The 17,048-nt window shown below is 46.9% G+C and overlaps 1 protein-coding gene across 1 annotated transcript; it reads right to left on the bottom strand.

Annotated features, from left to right (window-relative positions):
- Positions 1-482: 482 nt before the first annotated feature.
- On the bottom strand, positions 483-3,861 carry ZNF114 (zinc finger protein 114). The gene is made up of 2 exons (XM_028087866.2): positions 3,717-3,861; positions 483-1,498 (listed from the first exon to the last, which is right to left on the bottom strand). The coding sequence occupies exons 1-2, from the start codon at positions 3,859-3,861 to the stop codon at positions 483-485; spliced, it is 1,161 nt and encodes a 386-aa protein (XP_027943667.2).
- Positions 3,862-17,048: the final 13,187 nt, after the last annotated feature.

Here is a 17,048-nt window from a genome sequence, read left to right as displayed (position 1 = left end):
ATATGTAAACGTGTGAATTCTCACATTTCCGGCCTTCAGGGAGGATCGCGTTCCTTTCTAGTACGTCCTTATGTGCTTGGTATTTTGAGAAAATTACTGAGACTTTTCTCAACATTGCTTTCATTCACAGGACCACTCTCAACTGTGAATTTTTATTTTTATTTATTTATTTTTTAAGATTGTTTTATTTATGGGCGCCTGGGTGGCTCAGTTGGTTAAGTGACTGCCTTCGGCTCGGGTCATGATCCTGGAGTCCCGGGATCGAGTCCCGCATCGGGCTTCCTGCTCAGCAGGGAGTCTGCTTCTCCCTCTGACCCTCTTCCCTCTCGTGCTTTCTATCTCTCGTTCTCTCTCTCTCTCAAATAAAAAAAAAAAGATTGTTTTATTTATTTAAGCAATCTCTACACCCGACGTGACACTCAGACTCACAACCCTGAGATCAAGAGTTGCACGCTCCTCCAACTGAGGTGGCCAGGCGTCCTTCAACTGTGAGTTTTTAGATGGTTTTTAAATCTGGAAGACTTGGTGAAGGCTTTCCCACATTCCTCACATTTATAGGGCTTCTTCATAATGTGCTTTTTTAAATGTTTATGAAGGTGTAAGGAATATCTAAAGGCTTTCCCACAGGTCTTGCATTCATAGGGTTTCTCTCCGGTGTGAATTTCCATATGTCTCATAAGGAATGACAGATACACGTAACTTTTCCTACAGTCTTGACATTTATATTTCCCCCCTCTCGTCTTAGTCTTCCTGTGTGAGTCAGAATTTGCCATGTGGGCAAAGGTTTTCTCACCTTGATTCTTCTCATGATTTGCCTCTGCCGTACAGGATTGCCTCTGCACGTCATGGGTCGAGCTATTTTGGAAGGTGATGGCACACGGATTAGACGCGTAAGTCTTCTCTTTAATGGGAGGCTTGTACACCCTAAGGGAAATGTCTTCACCAAAGGCTTTTCCAAATGGATCCCATTCGTGAATGTGCACCCCCATGCAGATACGATTATGCGTGTGAAGCCCACTGTTCTGATGGTCAGTCCCTATTTTGGACTCTGGCTCTGCCTCACTTCCTACGAATGGGGTCAGCTTGGTGCTCTGCCATAAGACTCTATCATTTTTGTTGTTTCTATAGATCTTTTGATGACTGGTTAGGACAGGCTTTTGTTTCACAGTATTTGAGCCACATTTTTGGATACAGTTTCTTGTGGAATCTCTCCGTGAGCTAGGTGGAGAGTTGTCCCTCATTTCGTGATACTCACAGATTATAACCGGAGACTCGTCCTTCTTGGGCACAGCGGCAACTCGCTTCAACTTCTGCTCCCTTTGCTTGGGTGGCTCATCTGTTTTGTGGCATTTTTTCCAGTCTTCTCCCCATGGGGAGGGCCGGGAACTGTGGCTCACGGCACACACTCTGTTTGCTTCATCAGACACATCAGGTGTCTTTTTGGCAAGAATGTCCTGCTGAGGGGTTGAGTTTTTGGTTTTATGCTGAGTCACCAAATCTGAAATAAAGGGACACAGAAGTTGAGAGTTTGTTGAGAGTTTAAGGTGGGTTGGAGATGCTAACGTAGGCAAATGCCCATGTGGGTTTCTTTTCAAATGCTCACTCAGCATACGTGAGGGAGACGTGGAAGGGAAGGAGGGGCAAGCAAGCGAGCAGAAAGACATCAGGGATTTGGGCCATGTGGTGAGGATGGGCTCTGTGGGGATCGAGGGTGTAATCAGGAATGCCACGCGGGAGAGAACTGGACAAAGAGTCTGTCGTGGGCTGAGTTTGGGTCCCCCACAAATCCCTATGTTGCAGCCCTAACTATCCCTGCAAATGGTATTTGCAGGTGGGGCCTCTGGGAGGTAACTGGGTTCAGATGAGACAGGATGACAGTGGGGCCCCCATGATGGGACTAGCATCCTTACAAGAGCAGGAGAACGGAGCTCACGGTCCCTCCACCATGTGAGGACACAGCGAGAAGGTGGCCATCTGCAAACCGGGGAGAGAGACCTCGATGGGAACGAACCCGCTGGCCCCTTGACCAGGAACTTCCCAGCCTCCAGAATGTGAGAGAGTAATGTCCGTGTTTAAGTCACCCAGACCGTGGTGTTCTGTCACAGCAGCCCGAACAGACTAAGATTAAAGATGAAGGGGCGGGGCGCCTGGGTGGCTCTGGCCATTAAACGCCTGCTTTTGGCTCAGGTCATGATCCTGGGGTCCTGGGATTGAGCCCCGCACCCGCCTCCTTGCTCAGCAGGGAGTCTGCTTCGCCCTCTCCCTCTGCCTCTGCCCCTCTCCCCCTGCTTGTACTTGCTCTCTCTCCCCCAAATAAATAAATTCCTTAAAAAATTTTTAAAAATTGCAATGCAATTCACTTAACATAAAAGTAACCATTTTAAAGGGTACCTTTCAGTGGCATCAAGGACAATGGGCATGTGATGCAACCAGCACCTCTACTCAGTTCCAGGACATCTCCATCACCCCGGAAGGAAGGAAGAACTTCTAGACCATGACTTGGCCACTCCCTGTTCTTCCCTCCAGCCTTTGGCAACCACTAATCTGCATTCTGTTTCTGTAGATTTACCTATGCCAGACATTTCATATAAATGAAATCAGACAGTAAGTAGTCTTTCGTGTCTGCCTTCTCTCACTTAACATTAATGCTTTCGAGGTTTATCCATATTGCAACCTGTTTTGGTTTTTTTTTTTTTTTAAGATTTTATTTATTTGACAGAGAGAGGGAACACGAGCAGGGGGCGTGGGAGAGGGAGAAGCAGGCTTCCCGCGGAGCAGGGAGCCCGATGCGGGGCTCGATCCCAGGACCCTGGGATCACGACCTGAGCCGAAGGCAGACGCTTAACCGACTGAGCCACCCAGGCGCCCCCACACTGCAACCTGTCATCAGTGCTTCACTCCTTTTTACGGCTGAGTAATATTCCACTGTGTGGACAGACTATATTTTGTTTGTCCATTCACCTGTTGATGGGCAACTAGTTTGTTTCCACTGCTGCTATGAACACACCTCCACGTGCATGTGTTGGAACATGTTTTCAACTCCTGCGGGTAGATACTAAGGAGTGGAATTGCTGGGTCATGTGCTGATTCTATGTTTAACTCTTTGAGGAGCTGCAGCTGTTTTGCACACGCACGGAATGGATTCTTCAACATTTCCACACTGTGAAATCCTTCCTCGTAAGGACTCACGTCTGCCGGGTAGGCAGGTGCACAAGGTAAATTTCCCCTGCACCATTCCCGGACCCGCTTCTTGCTCCAAATGAGAGACCAGACTAGGTTTGCCCAGTTGAGATCCCGGTCACCGGGGAATGGCACAGTGCATGGCCCAAGGGAGTGGTGGTGCCAGCATTTTCCATGGAACAGGGTCGCACGCTTTGGTCTGCAGGGGTTCCAGAGCTAAGCAAGTGTGAGTATGGAGCAACGAAGTGGTCCCTCCGTTTTCCTCATGAATGCACTGAAACTCCATGTTCCGTGTTCACCCACCTAAGATCTCCCGAGGGCTGTTAATCATGAAGAGAATAAAAATGTAATGCTACGGACAGATTTCCTGTTTCATGGGGTGAACCCTATGTCCACCCCTTGGGGACACTGGCCCCAACGTGGTTATTCAGCAGTACCCCCCGTCCCATTTCTCAGCACAGCTCTGGGAACCCAGGAGGGGGTCTGACTCCCATCGGTCCCGGCCACGGATGTGTGTGGGAGGGAAGGACACTCACCCACCGAGGCCAGGTTCCTGCAGTTTTCCAACATCACGTCTCTGTAGAGAATTCTCTGCGCAGAGTCCAGCAGGGTCCACTCCTCCCTGGTGAAATTCACGGCCACGTCTGTGAAGGTCACGGAGTCCTGAAACGACACACCCATTTGGGGCACTGTTAGGGGTTGAATTGCATCCCCTCCCGAAGCTACGCCGACGTCCTAACCCCCAGGACCTCTGAACGGGACCCAGTTTGGAAACAAGGCATTTGAAGATACAGACGAGGTACCATGAGGGGGCCACTCAGGTCATGATCCCGGGGTCCTGGGATCGAGCTCTGCATCGGGCTCTTTGCTCAGTGGGGAGCCTGCTTCTCCCTCTACCTGTTGTTCCCCCTGCTTCTGCTCTCTGTCTCTCTCTCAAATAAAAAAAAAATCTTAAAAAAAAAGAGTATAGAAATCTGCATACAGCCCGTGGAAGGACGCATTGTCACAGGATGGCAGACGTAGAGACTGGGGTAAACTGTCTGTAAATCAAGGAGTATCAAGGTGAGCCTTCCGAAGTCTTACATAGAACTGTCCCACCTCCAATCTGAAGTGAATCAGACACAATTTACCAAAACTGTGTTGGCATTCATCCCTTGACCCAGCATTTGTCTTTGTGGGTGACTCCAAGACTACCCTGGCCCCAAAGCCAAACGATAATGTGCACATAATTATTTATTGAAGGTTATTTCTAACGGCAAACGATTGGAGACCACCCCCAGATATTCAATAATGAGGCTTGCTTAAAGTATGATGCAGGGGCGCCTGGGTGGCTCAGTCGTTAAGCGTCTGCCTTCGGCTCAGGTTGTGGTCCCAGGGTCCTGGGATCGAGCCCCGCATCGGGCTCCCTGCTCAGCGGGAAGCCTGCTTCTCCCTCTCCCGCTCCCCCTGCTTGTGTTCCCTCTCTCGCTGTGTCTCTCTCTGTCAAATAAATAAATAAAATCTTAAAAAAAAAAAATCCCCCAAATAGGGAAGCTCAACTAAATGACGCCAAGGGTATATCCAACTGCAGGTTAACCACTTGGAGTGAACAATTCATCTGAGACACACTACAACCTTAGCATTAATAGTCTATTGTACAAAAGAACGGAAATCAGACCCTGACGTTGCTGCTAAATGAATACGAGTCAATGTGGACACTGCTTCTCAGGGGTGTTTTATATGCACTGTAGGATCAGGCAAAGGGATTATGTTAAGAAGGAAGCAAGGCTTTTAGTCTGAGAAGAAAGATTCAAATCTAAAACTAAAAGAGTTGGGGTGCCTGGCTGTCTCAGTCAGAAGAGCCTGTGATTTTTTTTTTTAAGTTTTTGTTTTGTTTTGTTTTTGACTGAGAGAACGAGAGAGAGAGAGAGCGCGTGCGCGCGCATGCGAGAACAGGAACACAAGCAGGGGCAGAGGGAGAGGGAGAAGCAGACTCCCCGCTGAGCAGGGAGCCCGATGTGGGACTCGATCCCAGGACTCCAGGATCATGACCTGAGCCGAAGGCAGTCGCTTCACCAATTGAGCCGCCCAGGCGCCCTGTATAGTCCTTCTTGATGACGGAAAACCCTACAGAGTTCCAGCTAAAAACTTGGAAGCAATGATTGCATTAAAGAGCTGCCATTTTGCACCCGAATGAAATAACTGATTCAGGAGACAAGCACGGATGCTCAGACACCGAGGTGAAAATGTGAAGAGGACGTGTTTCTTTGCAGGGTGTGAAAATGCCTCATTTTGCTCACTACTTGCCCACTACTTTGGGAAGTGGGAACAAAGCTCTCTTGGCACCTGAAGCCGCTGATGGGATTTCAGCCTCGGCCACAAGAGGGCAGCAGGCACTCCATTTACACGGAGGTGATGGAGAGAGAGACCCGCCACCTGAGATGTGTGCAAAAATGTCCACGGGCATCTAATCACACCTTCGTTGTCCCTTTTGGCCACACGAGGGAACGTGCGATTCTAGATCTTGGGGTGGTGAGTTCAAGCCCCATGTTGGTTGTAGAGATGACTTAAATAAATAAAGCTTAAAAAATAAAAAAGAGGAGAGCCTGGGTGGCTCCGCTGAGCGCCCAACTCTTGATTTCGGCTCAGGTCATGATCTCAGGGTCTTGAGTCCGAGCCCTGCGTTGGGCACCAAGCTGAGCCTGGAGTCAGCTTGAGGTTCTCTCCCCCTCCCTCTTTCGCTGCCCCCTCCCCCGTTCACGCTCTTTCTCTAAAATAAATAAATAAAATCTTCATTTAAAAAAAAAAGAAATCTAACTCTGAAAGATATTTTTGGTAGAAACTGCTGGAATTCAAACTCTGGACAGGTGTTAGAGATATTGTTATTTTATTTTCTCTTTCTCTTTTTTGTAAAGCACCATACCTGTATCCTGGAAGCCCTGATTTCTAGTGACTTTTAATATTTAGGTGATTTTTTAAATTGTGTTTTTTACATTTTGTATTTTGAAACATTTTTTCCAGAATCTGAAACATTTTGGCATAGAAACTCAAAATATATAGAGAGTAAATAGACATATAAACAAAGTCAGATGATATCAAGGATTGGTATGTGTTTTTATGTATTAAATATATCTTCAGGGCACCTGGGGAGCTCGGTCCAGTGGAGTGTGTGACTCTTGACCTCGGGGTTGTGGGTTTGAGCCCCACCTTGGATGTAGAGATTACTTAAAATCTTTAAATAGAGAAAAAAAAGCTTAGCAGTACAAAATAACTTTCTAACCATTTGCGTTGAATCACGGAAAGTGTGAACATGCATAATACAGGGAAAATGAAATGCAGGCAAGCCCTCACCCACCATCCACCTGTTTCCATGCCACTTCTTCCCATCCCCCTTCACTGCCCTTCTCCTATTGCACTGAACTCCAGCCATCACAGCATCGCATCCTTAATACGTCCATTACAATCTCTAAAGCGCGAGGAATCTTCTAAAATGTGGCCACAACATTATCACGCTGAGAAACACTAGCAGTAACTTTTTTTTTTTTAAGATTTTATGTATTTATTTAACAGAAAGAGACACAGCAAGAGCAGGAACACAAGCAGGGGGAGTGGCAGAGGGAGAAGCAGGCTTCCCGTGGAGCAGGGAGCCTGATGCGGGACTCGATCCCAGGACTCTGGGATCATGAGCTGAGCCGAAGGCAGACGCTTAACTGACTGAGCCACCCAGATATCCCTAGCAGTAACGTTTTTATAGAATCAAATACCCTCTATCTGTCTCCGAAGACCCGAATACTGCATTCGGTCACTTGCGTCTTTTTAAATCTGTAACATTAGCTGCCGAAGAGTGCACAAAGAGCTCATTTTCTCATGTTCATGAATTGAAGGAAAAATAAGGAACCCTGAGAAGATTTGCAAGCATCTACAAATGTGATTGCTTCTGGGTGACCAGGAGTCTCGGACAGAGCAAACCAGGGCAGATGGAGGAAGCCTTCAAGGTCTACCCTAACCAACCTGCAATTTTTTTAAACACGCTGATCTGTTGCATATTCCAGAAATACGTTATTAAGCGAAATACAGTCTACAATTAAATAGTTTACGACGCAACTGATGAGGTTCGCTTTTTTTTTTTTTTTTTTTTTTACCTTGAAGTCATTTTTTCCAGCCAAAGTAAGAATTCCTTCTACTGGAGAGATTTAATTAATGGCTTTCACATTTCAAAATTCTCTAGGGGTGCAAACAACGTGCCAGATGTCAGAGTGTTCTTCTAGTCGGAACTGGAATACCCACATCTTCTTAAATATACTGATTCTGGGATGCCTGGGGGGCTCAGTCAGTTAAGCATCTGCCTTGGGCTCAGGTCCTGATCCCAGGACCGGAGCCTGCTTCTCCCTCTGCCTGCCACTCCCCCTGCTTGTGCTCGCTCACTCTCTCAATCTCTCTCACAAATAAAGAAATAAAATCTTTAAAATATATATATATACTGACTCCATTTCTTAAGAAACAGGCATCCAGGGGCGCCTGGGTGGCTCAGTCGTTAAGCATCTGCCTTCAGCTCAGGTCATGATCTCAGGGTCCTGGGATCGAGCCCCGCATCGGGCTCCCTGCTCAGCGGGAAGCCTGCTTCTCCCTCTCCCACTCCCCCTGCTTGTGTTCCCTCTCGCTATGTCTCTCTCTGACAAATAAATAAATAAAATCTTAAAAAAAAAAAAGAAACAGGCATCCATACTACTTCGGTTTCAAGAATTTCAACATTTATGTGGTGTCCCCAAAATCCCCTTGCATTCACTACTCCGGGGTTCACGTGAACTCAGGTTTTCATCAACAGAAATGTGACACTCGGTATGATAAAGTTACTAAGTGCTGGGGCAAACTGGGGATTATAGGCAGCCCTGTCATCGTGAACGCAAGGATGCAAACCCGCCCAGCCATCACAGAAAGAGATCAGACCCCAAGGAAACCAGCAGCGAAGTCAAAAGGACTCCTTTCCCACCCCCCTTAACTGTTTTCTAACTCACTGATAAACTTTGTTCCCTAAAAATCATAACCCTCAACAATGCGGCTGTGACATCCTATCAGTAGGAAAAGAACATCCCATTGTTGCCTGGGGGATCTTGAGTCACATGGACTGAGAGGCAGCCTCAACTTGCAACTCCGGGCAGAGCTTCAGATAAGGGGTTTGGGACACCACATTCCACCTCTATCTGACCTTGTAGTTTCCAAGGGACCATCCGGACCAGATGATTCCTTTGCACGCGGTTCAGCTTGAGCCAATCTAAGCTGGGATGCACTTACATTTACCCTGAATTCACCCTCTCCCCTCCCCCACCTCCCGGAATCCTATAAGGAATGACTCCATCCCTTCATTTGCAAGGTTCCTCTCTGGTGCAATCGCTGTCTCTCCTTGCAACAAGCCAATACAACTGGGGCTCCCGGTGAGCCCCTGGTGATCTCAGACACATTAGTTACAGTGGGGAAAGCAAAAAACAAAAAGAGAATGCATCATTCTGGGCGGGCTCAGGTAAGCAGGTAGAAGGAAAACACGCACATCTGGCAGACGAAACACATCCCCACTGGTGTCCTGAGCTTCCCCTGAACCAGACCTTCCTGGAGTCGATGAACGACAAACAGGCAACTTGTTCAGACCACGGGGTTTAATCCTGACAACTCCCCTGGAACTTTCAACTTGGCCTTTTATAAATGCCCTCTACCGAGATCTCAGTTCCCAAAAAAGGCGGAAGGTGCCCATCGGACCCAACTCAAACCCAGCAACCCTTTCTCCAGAAGAGAACCCCAATGGCCATCCCCTCGATCTGACCAGTGCCCAGAATTTTTCAGCTCGCCCTCATCACAACGGACTCCAATGCTAGCATGGATCCAAACAGCACCCCCTCCGGCCCCGCCGCCGCCGCACGCGGGTGTCCCCCGGCCCAGGCCAGGGAATGCTCCCTGGGGCAAGGTGAAGGGCGCATTTAGGGCTCACCACGTGGGCCACTCTCGGCGTCCCCACCCCTCCAGGGCGGAGAGAATCAGGCTTCCGCGGACGGACGGACAGCTGCTCCCGACTCCCCGGAACCCGACCCGGTCCCGCCCGCAGTGTGGACTCTGCGATAACCCGGCACACTCACCATCTCCGCAGCACCGGCTTTTGGACGCGTCTGTGGGTGGCGCAGCCCAAAGGGCTCGTTCCCTGTACTACACAGAGGGTTGCAGAGCTGTGGACAAGAGGGATGGCACCGTGAAAATAGTAACTAAAGAAACAAAACAACGAGCCGCCAGGAAGGATCGACGACAGAGACTCGTCTGGCCGGGGCCCTTTGTACCTGCTTCCGGACCCCCTCCTCAAAATGGATGGTTTAAGGGATTGGGTGGGGGTGGGGGGAGGAGGAGCCAGCAGGAAGGGAATCCCGGGACTCCCACCCCCACCTCCTGCACCCAGGGTCCCGCATAACTTTCTCCCCAGCCACTTCTTTTTTTTTTTTTTAAGATTTTATTTATTTATTTATTTGAGAGAAAGAGAGAGAGAGAGAGAGAGCATGAGAGGGGGCAGGGTCAGAGGGAGAGGCAGACTCCCTGCTGAGCAGGGAACCCGATGTGGGACTCGATCCCGGGACTCCAGGATCATGACCTGAGCCGAAGACAGTCGCTTAACCAACTGAGCCACCCAGGCGCCCTCTCCCCAGCCACTTCTGCTCCCTGGGGGCGCCAGGAGGCGAGACCCACTTCCCAGCGAAAGGAAGACTTCTCTGCGCTGGAAAAGGACACAATCGGGTGGAGGGGTCCCCAGTTTCCCTCTTAGGCCCCCCCTTTTTCTTTTGCATCCTTCCCTACCCCGTGAGCGCTGACTGGAGGATAACCTGCAAGGTTTGCACGAACGGTCCTCAGAAAATACTCCTCTGATCGTTACTGGGATTGAACCAGCGACCCTCCGGCGAGGAACAGGAACGACCTCCAATCCCAAATTCCAGTGAAAGATAACAGCGACCTAAACTTCAGCCGGGGGAGGCCACCGACCCAGCTCCCTCCGCCGCTGTCAAAACACCAAGATCTGGAGAGTCACTTGATCTTCAGGTGCCTGCGAAGCGCTTCCGCGGAATAAAGCCTTTAACCTCAATTGGAGAATTTCCTACGGTTGGCCCCCGGCAGGACCTGATTTACATCCCCCCTCAACTTCGCCACCAATCCCCCCACCCCGGTCCCCATGCCGGTGCTCCCCGCCCCCACCCCGTCCCGCCCTCCGCCCCTCCCCCAAAGGTTGAGGCCCGCCCAGCCAGTTCCTTTGACTCGAGGCAAGAAGGGCGGAGAACCGCCAAAAGTCAATTAAATCAATTATATTTGTATGAAATGTCTCATTTCTAGTCATGCCATTCTACCCTAAAGCTTTCATTGTCTAATACTAATATATACCTAAATTCATTTTTAAATAGTCTCTACGCCCAAGGTGGGGCTCGAATTCACAAACCCCCGAGATCAAGAGAGGATCAAGAGTCCTATGTGTTCCACTGACTGAGCCAGCTGGGTACCCCCTAAACTTGTTTTTTTTTTTTTTAAAAACAACTTTATTATTATTATTTTTAAAGCAGTGTTAGGTTTACAATAAAACTGAGGCGGAACAGAGATTTCCCATATCTCCCCCGCCCCTAAGATGCATAGTCTCCTTCCTTATCAACATTACTCACCAGAATGCTTTTTTTCCAAAGATTTATTTATTTATTTATTTGAGAGAGAGAATGAAATAGAGAGAACATGAGAGGGGTGAGGGTCAGAGGGGGAAGCGGGCTCCCCGATGCTGAGACTCGATCCCGGGACTCCAAGATCATGACCTGAGCCGAAGGCAGTCGCTTAACCAACCGAGCCACCCAGGCGCCCTGCTTGTTTTTTGTTTGTTTGTTTTTAAACCAGAGATGAACCTACATAGAGTAATCAGCCAAAGTCCATAGTTTACCTTTGGGTTCACTCTCAGTGGTGTATATCCTATGGATTTGGACGAATGTATAATGACATATATCCATCACTGTAAAATCATACAGAGTATTTTCGCTGCCCTAAAAATCCTCTGCGCTCTGTCTCTTCACCTCTCTCCCCCCACCTATACTACAAGCAATTTTTGTTGTGATAAAATATGCATAACAGACATGAAACCTTGCACCATTTTTAAGGGTCTAGTTCAGTGGCATTAAGCACATTGACACGGGTGTGCAACCATCCCCACCGTCTGTCTCCAGAACGTTTTCATCTTTCCAAACTAAAATTCTGTATCCATTAAACACTAAACCCTGCCAACTGCAAGAAAACCGACCTTTCTTCACCATAGCCTGGGAAAGAATCTTTCCGATTGCTCTGAAGAACTGCTGCAAAGATTGTTAGCTGCAGGGGATTATATATATAGAAGGGAGAGGGGTATCTGCTTGCAAGCATTTCTTTAAATACTTGAGCATCACAAGGTATAATTTGTTTCATTTGTAAAAATTAAGGTTTACTGATTTCCACGGAGACAAGAGAAAGACCCTCAGGTCATCTCAATACATTACGTTGTTTTTTTTTTTATCATATCTGATCGTTTAAAAATATTGCTTGCCTGCCTCTGCTTAACTGTTTTTTGGTTTTTTTCTGGTTTTGAGTCTTCCTTGAGGTCACTTGAGAGGGTCACAGAAGGCTGACTTCAGTCACTTAGTGCAATTTTATTTTTTATTTTTTTTAAAGATTTTATTTGCTTATATGCCAGAGAGAGAGAGGGAGGGAGACAGAGAGAGAGAGCACACAAGCAGGGAGAACAGCAGAGGCAGAGGGAGAAGCAAGCTCCCTGCTGAACAGGGAGCCCGATGCAGAACTCCATCCCAGGACCCTGGGATCATGACCTGAGCCGAAGGCAGACACTTAACCGACTGAGCCACCCAGGCGCCCCAACTTAGCGCAATTTTGGTGCATGGCCCCCATTTCCATTTCCTTTCCCCTTCAGCCCCTAATAACCTAATAACCTCTAATCCAATTCTAAGTACCTCATAGAATTGGAATCATATAATACTTGTCCTTTTATGTCTGGCTTTTTTATTTAACATAATGTTTTCAAGATTCATCCATGTTGTGGCATGTGTCCGTGGTTCATTTCTTTTTCATGGGTGAATAATATTCCACCATAGGGATACATCACATTGGTTTATCCCTTCATCCATTTATGGACAAGTGGGTTGTTTCCACCTTTTGGCTATTGTGAGTTATGCTGCTATAAACATGGGTATATAGGGGTGTCTGGCTGGCTCAGCTGGTGGAGCATGGGACTCTTGATCTCAAGGCTGTGAGTTGGAGCCCCAGGTTGGGTATAGAGATTGCTTTAAAAAAATTTTAAGAGCGGCGCCTGGGGGGCTCACATGGTTAAGCGTGTGCCTTCAGCTCCGGTCATGATCTCCAGGTCCTGGAATGAGCCCCAGGTTGGGCTCCCAGCTCAGCAGGGAGTCTGCTTCTCCCTTTCCCTCTGTCTCTCCCCCTGCTTGTGCTCTCTCTCGAATAAATAAAACTTAAAAAAAAAATCTTAAGAAAAAAAATGGGTGTACAAATACACCAGTTTGGGTTTTTTTTGAAGTTAGTGTTTTATGTTATAATTTATTTTAAGGCTTCTGCTTCTCGCTCTTTGGTATCATTATATTTAAAGCACATTTCTATAATCTCTATGGTCACTAGAACTGAATTTTTATTTTTATTTTTTTAATAACTGAATTTTAAAAATCCCATCTGAAAAACTTTGTCTTTGGAGTCAATCCATTTATATTTAATTACTGATATAATTGAATTTAAATCTGCCATCTTACAATTTAATTTATATTTTCTCCTTATTGTCCAGTGTTCCTTTTTCTACTTTCTTGAAAAATCTTGGAATATTTTATAATCCCTCTCTAAATTATTCAAACTTACAAAATTTTTTTCAGTTACCCTAGAGATCTCAAAATATATTCTTCTTTTTAGGATTTTATTTTATTTTATTTTTTTAAAGATTTTATTTATTTATTTGACAGAGAGAGACACAGCGAGAGAAGGAACACAAGCAGGGGGAGCGGGAGAGGGAGAAGCAGGCTTCCCGTGGAGCAGGGAGCCTGATGCAGGGCTCGATCCCAGGACCCCGGGATCATGACCTGAGCCGAAGGCAGACGCCCAACGACTGAGCCACCCAGGTGCCCCTAGGATTTTATTTTTAAGTAGTCTCTACAACCAACGCTCAAGGCTCGAACACACAACCCCAAGACCAAGAGTCACATGCCCCACTGACTGAGCCAGCCGGGTGCCCCTGAAAATACATTCTTTTTTTCTTTTTTAAAGATTTTATTTATTTATTTGACAGACACACAGCGAGAGAGGGAACACAAGCAGGGGGAGTGGGAGAGGGAGAAGCAGGCTTCCCGCGGAGCAGGGAGCCCGATGCGGGGCTCGATCCCAGGACCCTGGGATCATGACCTGAGCCGAAGGCAGACGCTTAACGACTGAGCCACCAGGCACCCCACCGTATGCCTTTTAAATCTCATATGATGCTATCCTTGCTGTTTTATACAGCCAACATTAACTTAAATTTCCCTCGATATTTATTCTTTGTATCTTTGGTCCTCTCTGCATCTCTGCAGAGATGTCATGTTTTTTTTTTTTTTTCCCTTAATGTAGGGCAGCTGGTGATAAATTCTCTCAAATTCTTGCCTCAAAATGGTCCATTTCATTTTTATTTTTAGGGATATTTTTACTGGGTATAGAATTCTGGATTGGTACTTTCTCCTTTGCACTTTGAAGACATCATTCCATACTTTCTCTGTAGCCCGATCTTTTTATTGGGAATTCAGCTGTCATTATAATTTTTATTCTTTTCAAGCTAATAGGCACTCCTTACCCACCTCCCCAACACTGCTGAGTTTTTTTTAAAGATTTTATTTTTAAGTAATCTCTGTACACTCAGCATGGGACTCAAACTCACAACCCCAAGATCAAGAGTCAGATGCTCCACTGACTGAGCCAGCCAGGGGCCTCCCTTTTCTTGTTTTTTTGTTTTGTTTTGTTTTTGTTTCTGTTTTTATATTCCCTCTTCTTATACTCCACACATCATTTTGGATTTTTCTTCCCCTACCAATCTTCTAGTTCTTTGCTATTTACTTCAGCTGTGTGTAATCTGAGATTATTCATAAAAGCAAATAAAAAATTAGTTCTAAAGATGCTTTTCATCTCATGCTTCACCTCAGACTTTCTCTGCTGTTGCAGGGAGCAATCCTAGGGGAGCCCACGTGGCCATTAACACTGGTGTGTGTGCAAACCTGAATGTGGGAAGGTATCAAACTCTCTCAGCAGCCTCTGGTTGAGGGGTGATGGGGGGGCGCTCTTTAAAGATTTTTTTTTTAATTTATTTATTCATGAGAGACACAGAGAGAGAGAGAGAGAGAGAGGCAGAGGGAGAAGCAGCCTCCCAAGGAGCAGGGAGCCCGATGCGGGACTCGATCCCAGGACCCTGGGATCATGACCTGAGCCGGAGGCAGACGCCCAACCATCTGAGCCACCCAGGCGGGGGACGCTCTTTAGTATAGCACAAGCACTCCCCCTTCTGGATTCCTGACTCCATTTTAGTGACATTTCCCTTTATGCATTTTCACAAAATGATGGGGACTTCAAAAATACTCTATTCCTAGAGGGGTAACTGGGTGGCTCCTAGAGTCAAGCATCTGACTTAATCTCAGCTCAGGTCTTGATCTCGGGGTCGTGAATTCAAGCCCCCACTTTGTGCTTCAAATACTCTACTTAAAAAAGCAAAACAAAAACAACTCTACTCCTGGAGTACCCAGCTGGCTCAGTTGGTGAAGCATGTGACTCTGGATCTCCAGGTTGTGAGTTCCAGCCCCACACTAGTTGGAGAGTTTACTTAGAGAGAGAGAAAAAAATACTTTTCCTTTATGCTTAAAAAATAACTGTACTTCATGAAATTGTACATTTTCCAGCCAATGCTGTTATGTTAAAAATATCGCTTGCATGCCTCTGCTTAACTGGTTTTCCAGTGCTTGCTGTTCCAGATTCCTCCTTGGGGTCACTTGAGATGTCACAGAAGACTGACGTCAGTCACCTACACAGTTTTAGTGCACAAGGGTCAGAATATGCCACCCCATAATCATTTTGTAATAAATGTGTCTATCAAATTTTAGGGGCCCAGGGCAGGCCACCTCAAAATGTGCCACTTTGGTATATCGATTATTTTATTTATTTATTTTTAAAGTTTTTTTTTTTTTTTTTTTTAGATTTTATCTATCTATTTGACATAGAGAGAGAGAACATAACCGGGGGGGGGGGGGAGGCCGCAGAGGGAGAAGCAGACTCCCTGCTGAGCAGGGAGCCCCCACATGGGGTCTTGATCCCTGGATCCCAGGATCATGACCTGAGCCCAAGGCAGACGCTTCATCGCTTCATCGACCGACCCACCCAGGAGCCCCTATTTTTTTAGGTTTATTTATTCATTTTTTCAAGTGGTCTCTACCCCCATCGTGGGGCTTGAGAATTCACAACCCCAAGATCTCAAGAGTCACACGCTCTATGGATTGAGCCAGCTAGGCGGCCAGGTCTGTTGGTTATTTTAGAATAAAAGTTACTGGGGCGCCTGGGTGGCTCAGATGGTTAAGCGTCTGCCTTCGGCTCAGGTCATGATCCCAGGGTCCTGGGATCGAGCCCCTCATCGGGCTCCCTGCTCAGCGGGGAGCCTGCTTCTCCCTCTCCCATCTCCCCCTGCTTGTGTGCTCTCTCTCTCTGTCAAGTAAGTAAAATCTTTTTTTTTTTAAAGATTTTATTTATTTATTTGAGAGAGAGAGAATGAGAGATAGAGAGCATGAGAGGGAAGAGGGTCAGAGGGAGAAGCAGACTCCCCGCTGAGCAGGGAGTCCGATGCGGGACTCGATCCCGGGACTCCAGGATCATGACCTGAGCCGAAGGCAGTCGCTTAACCGACTGAGCCACCCAGGCGCCCCAAATAAGTAAAATCTTTAAAAAACAAAAACAAGAGCCGAGCTGAGATCCATCGAGGCGGCGTGTTCTCTCTGCCGTGAGCTTCCTTGCTAGCTGAATTCAACTGGGTGAACTATGAGTGGCCGAGTCAGATCCAGATCCACATCCAAACAAAGAAAAGATGATCCAGGGTCTAACCAGCATGTGGGTGAGCAGCAAGCCAGTGATGAGCAACCGAAACAAAAGGAGGCACCACCTGAGAGTCAAGATATTCTACCTGATCAAGGGAAGGAAGTTGAAGGAGGACCTGTGGCTCAAGGACAGGACCTGGAAGCTGATCTCCAGGAGCTGCCTCGGGCAAAGGCTGGGGGTATAACTGAAGATGACCCTGATGTCAAGGGGCCAAGTCTACCCTTTTTAGAGCCCATTAAAATGCCAGAAACGGGTGAAGGACTACTCCAGATTTAAACAAGGACAAGCTGAAACATGCAAACTACTCTTATGTGGGGTATTTCACTGTTGAATTTCTCTCAATAAAGTTCCACGAAGAAACAAAAACAAACAGACAAAAAACCCCAACCCCCCAAAACCAAATTTGTTCCAAATCAAAACTCCCAAACACCTATTTTCCTTATCCTATAAATTCCTCACAAATGTACAGTCTCTTTGTCAAAAAAAGTATAAAAACCGCCTGCCTTGGTCATCTCTCTCCGTCTCCGTTTCATTAAGGAGCTTCTGTGCGCCCACGATGCAACTTTGTTGTTTTCTTGTTCATCTGTCTCGTGTAAATTTAGCTGGAAGACCCTGAAGGATGGAGGAAGAATTTTTCCTTCCTTACAAAATCATGATGTCGAGGAGAATGAAGGCAGGAGAAATGCAGATAAAATTAAATCCCACTGATAAGTACCTGAGCCAGGTTAAGTAGGACAGTCGTCAGGGAA

The sequence above is a fragment of the Eumetopias jubatus genome, unplaced genomic scaffold (genome assembly GCF_037043125.1).
Source record: "Eumetopias jubatus isolate StellerSeaLion01/CBP00866 unplaced genomic scaffold, mEumJub1_p1.0 scaffold_10, whole genome shotgun sequence".
In the NCBI taxonomy this organism is placed as follows: Eukaryota; Metazoa; Chordata; class Mammalia; order Carnivora; family Otariidae; genus Eumetopias; species Eumetopias jubatus.
Note: the sequence above shows the minus strand (reverse complement) of the source record. Positions and strands in the feature narration are given on the sequence as shown.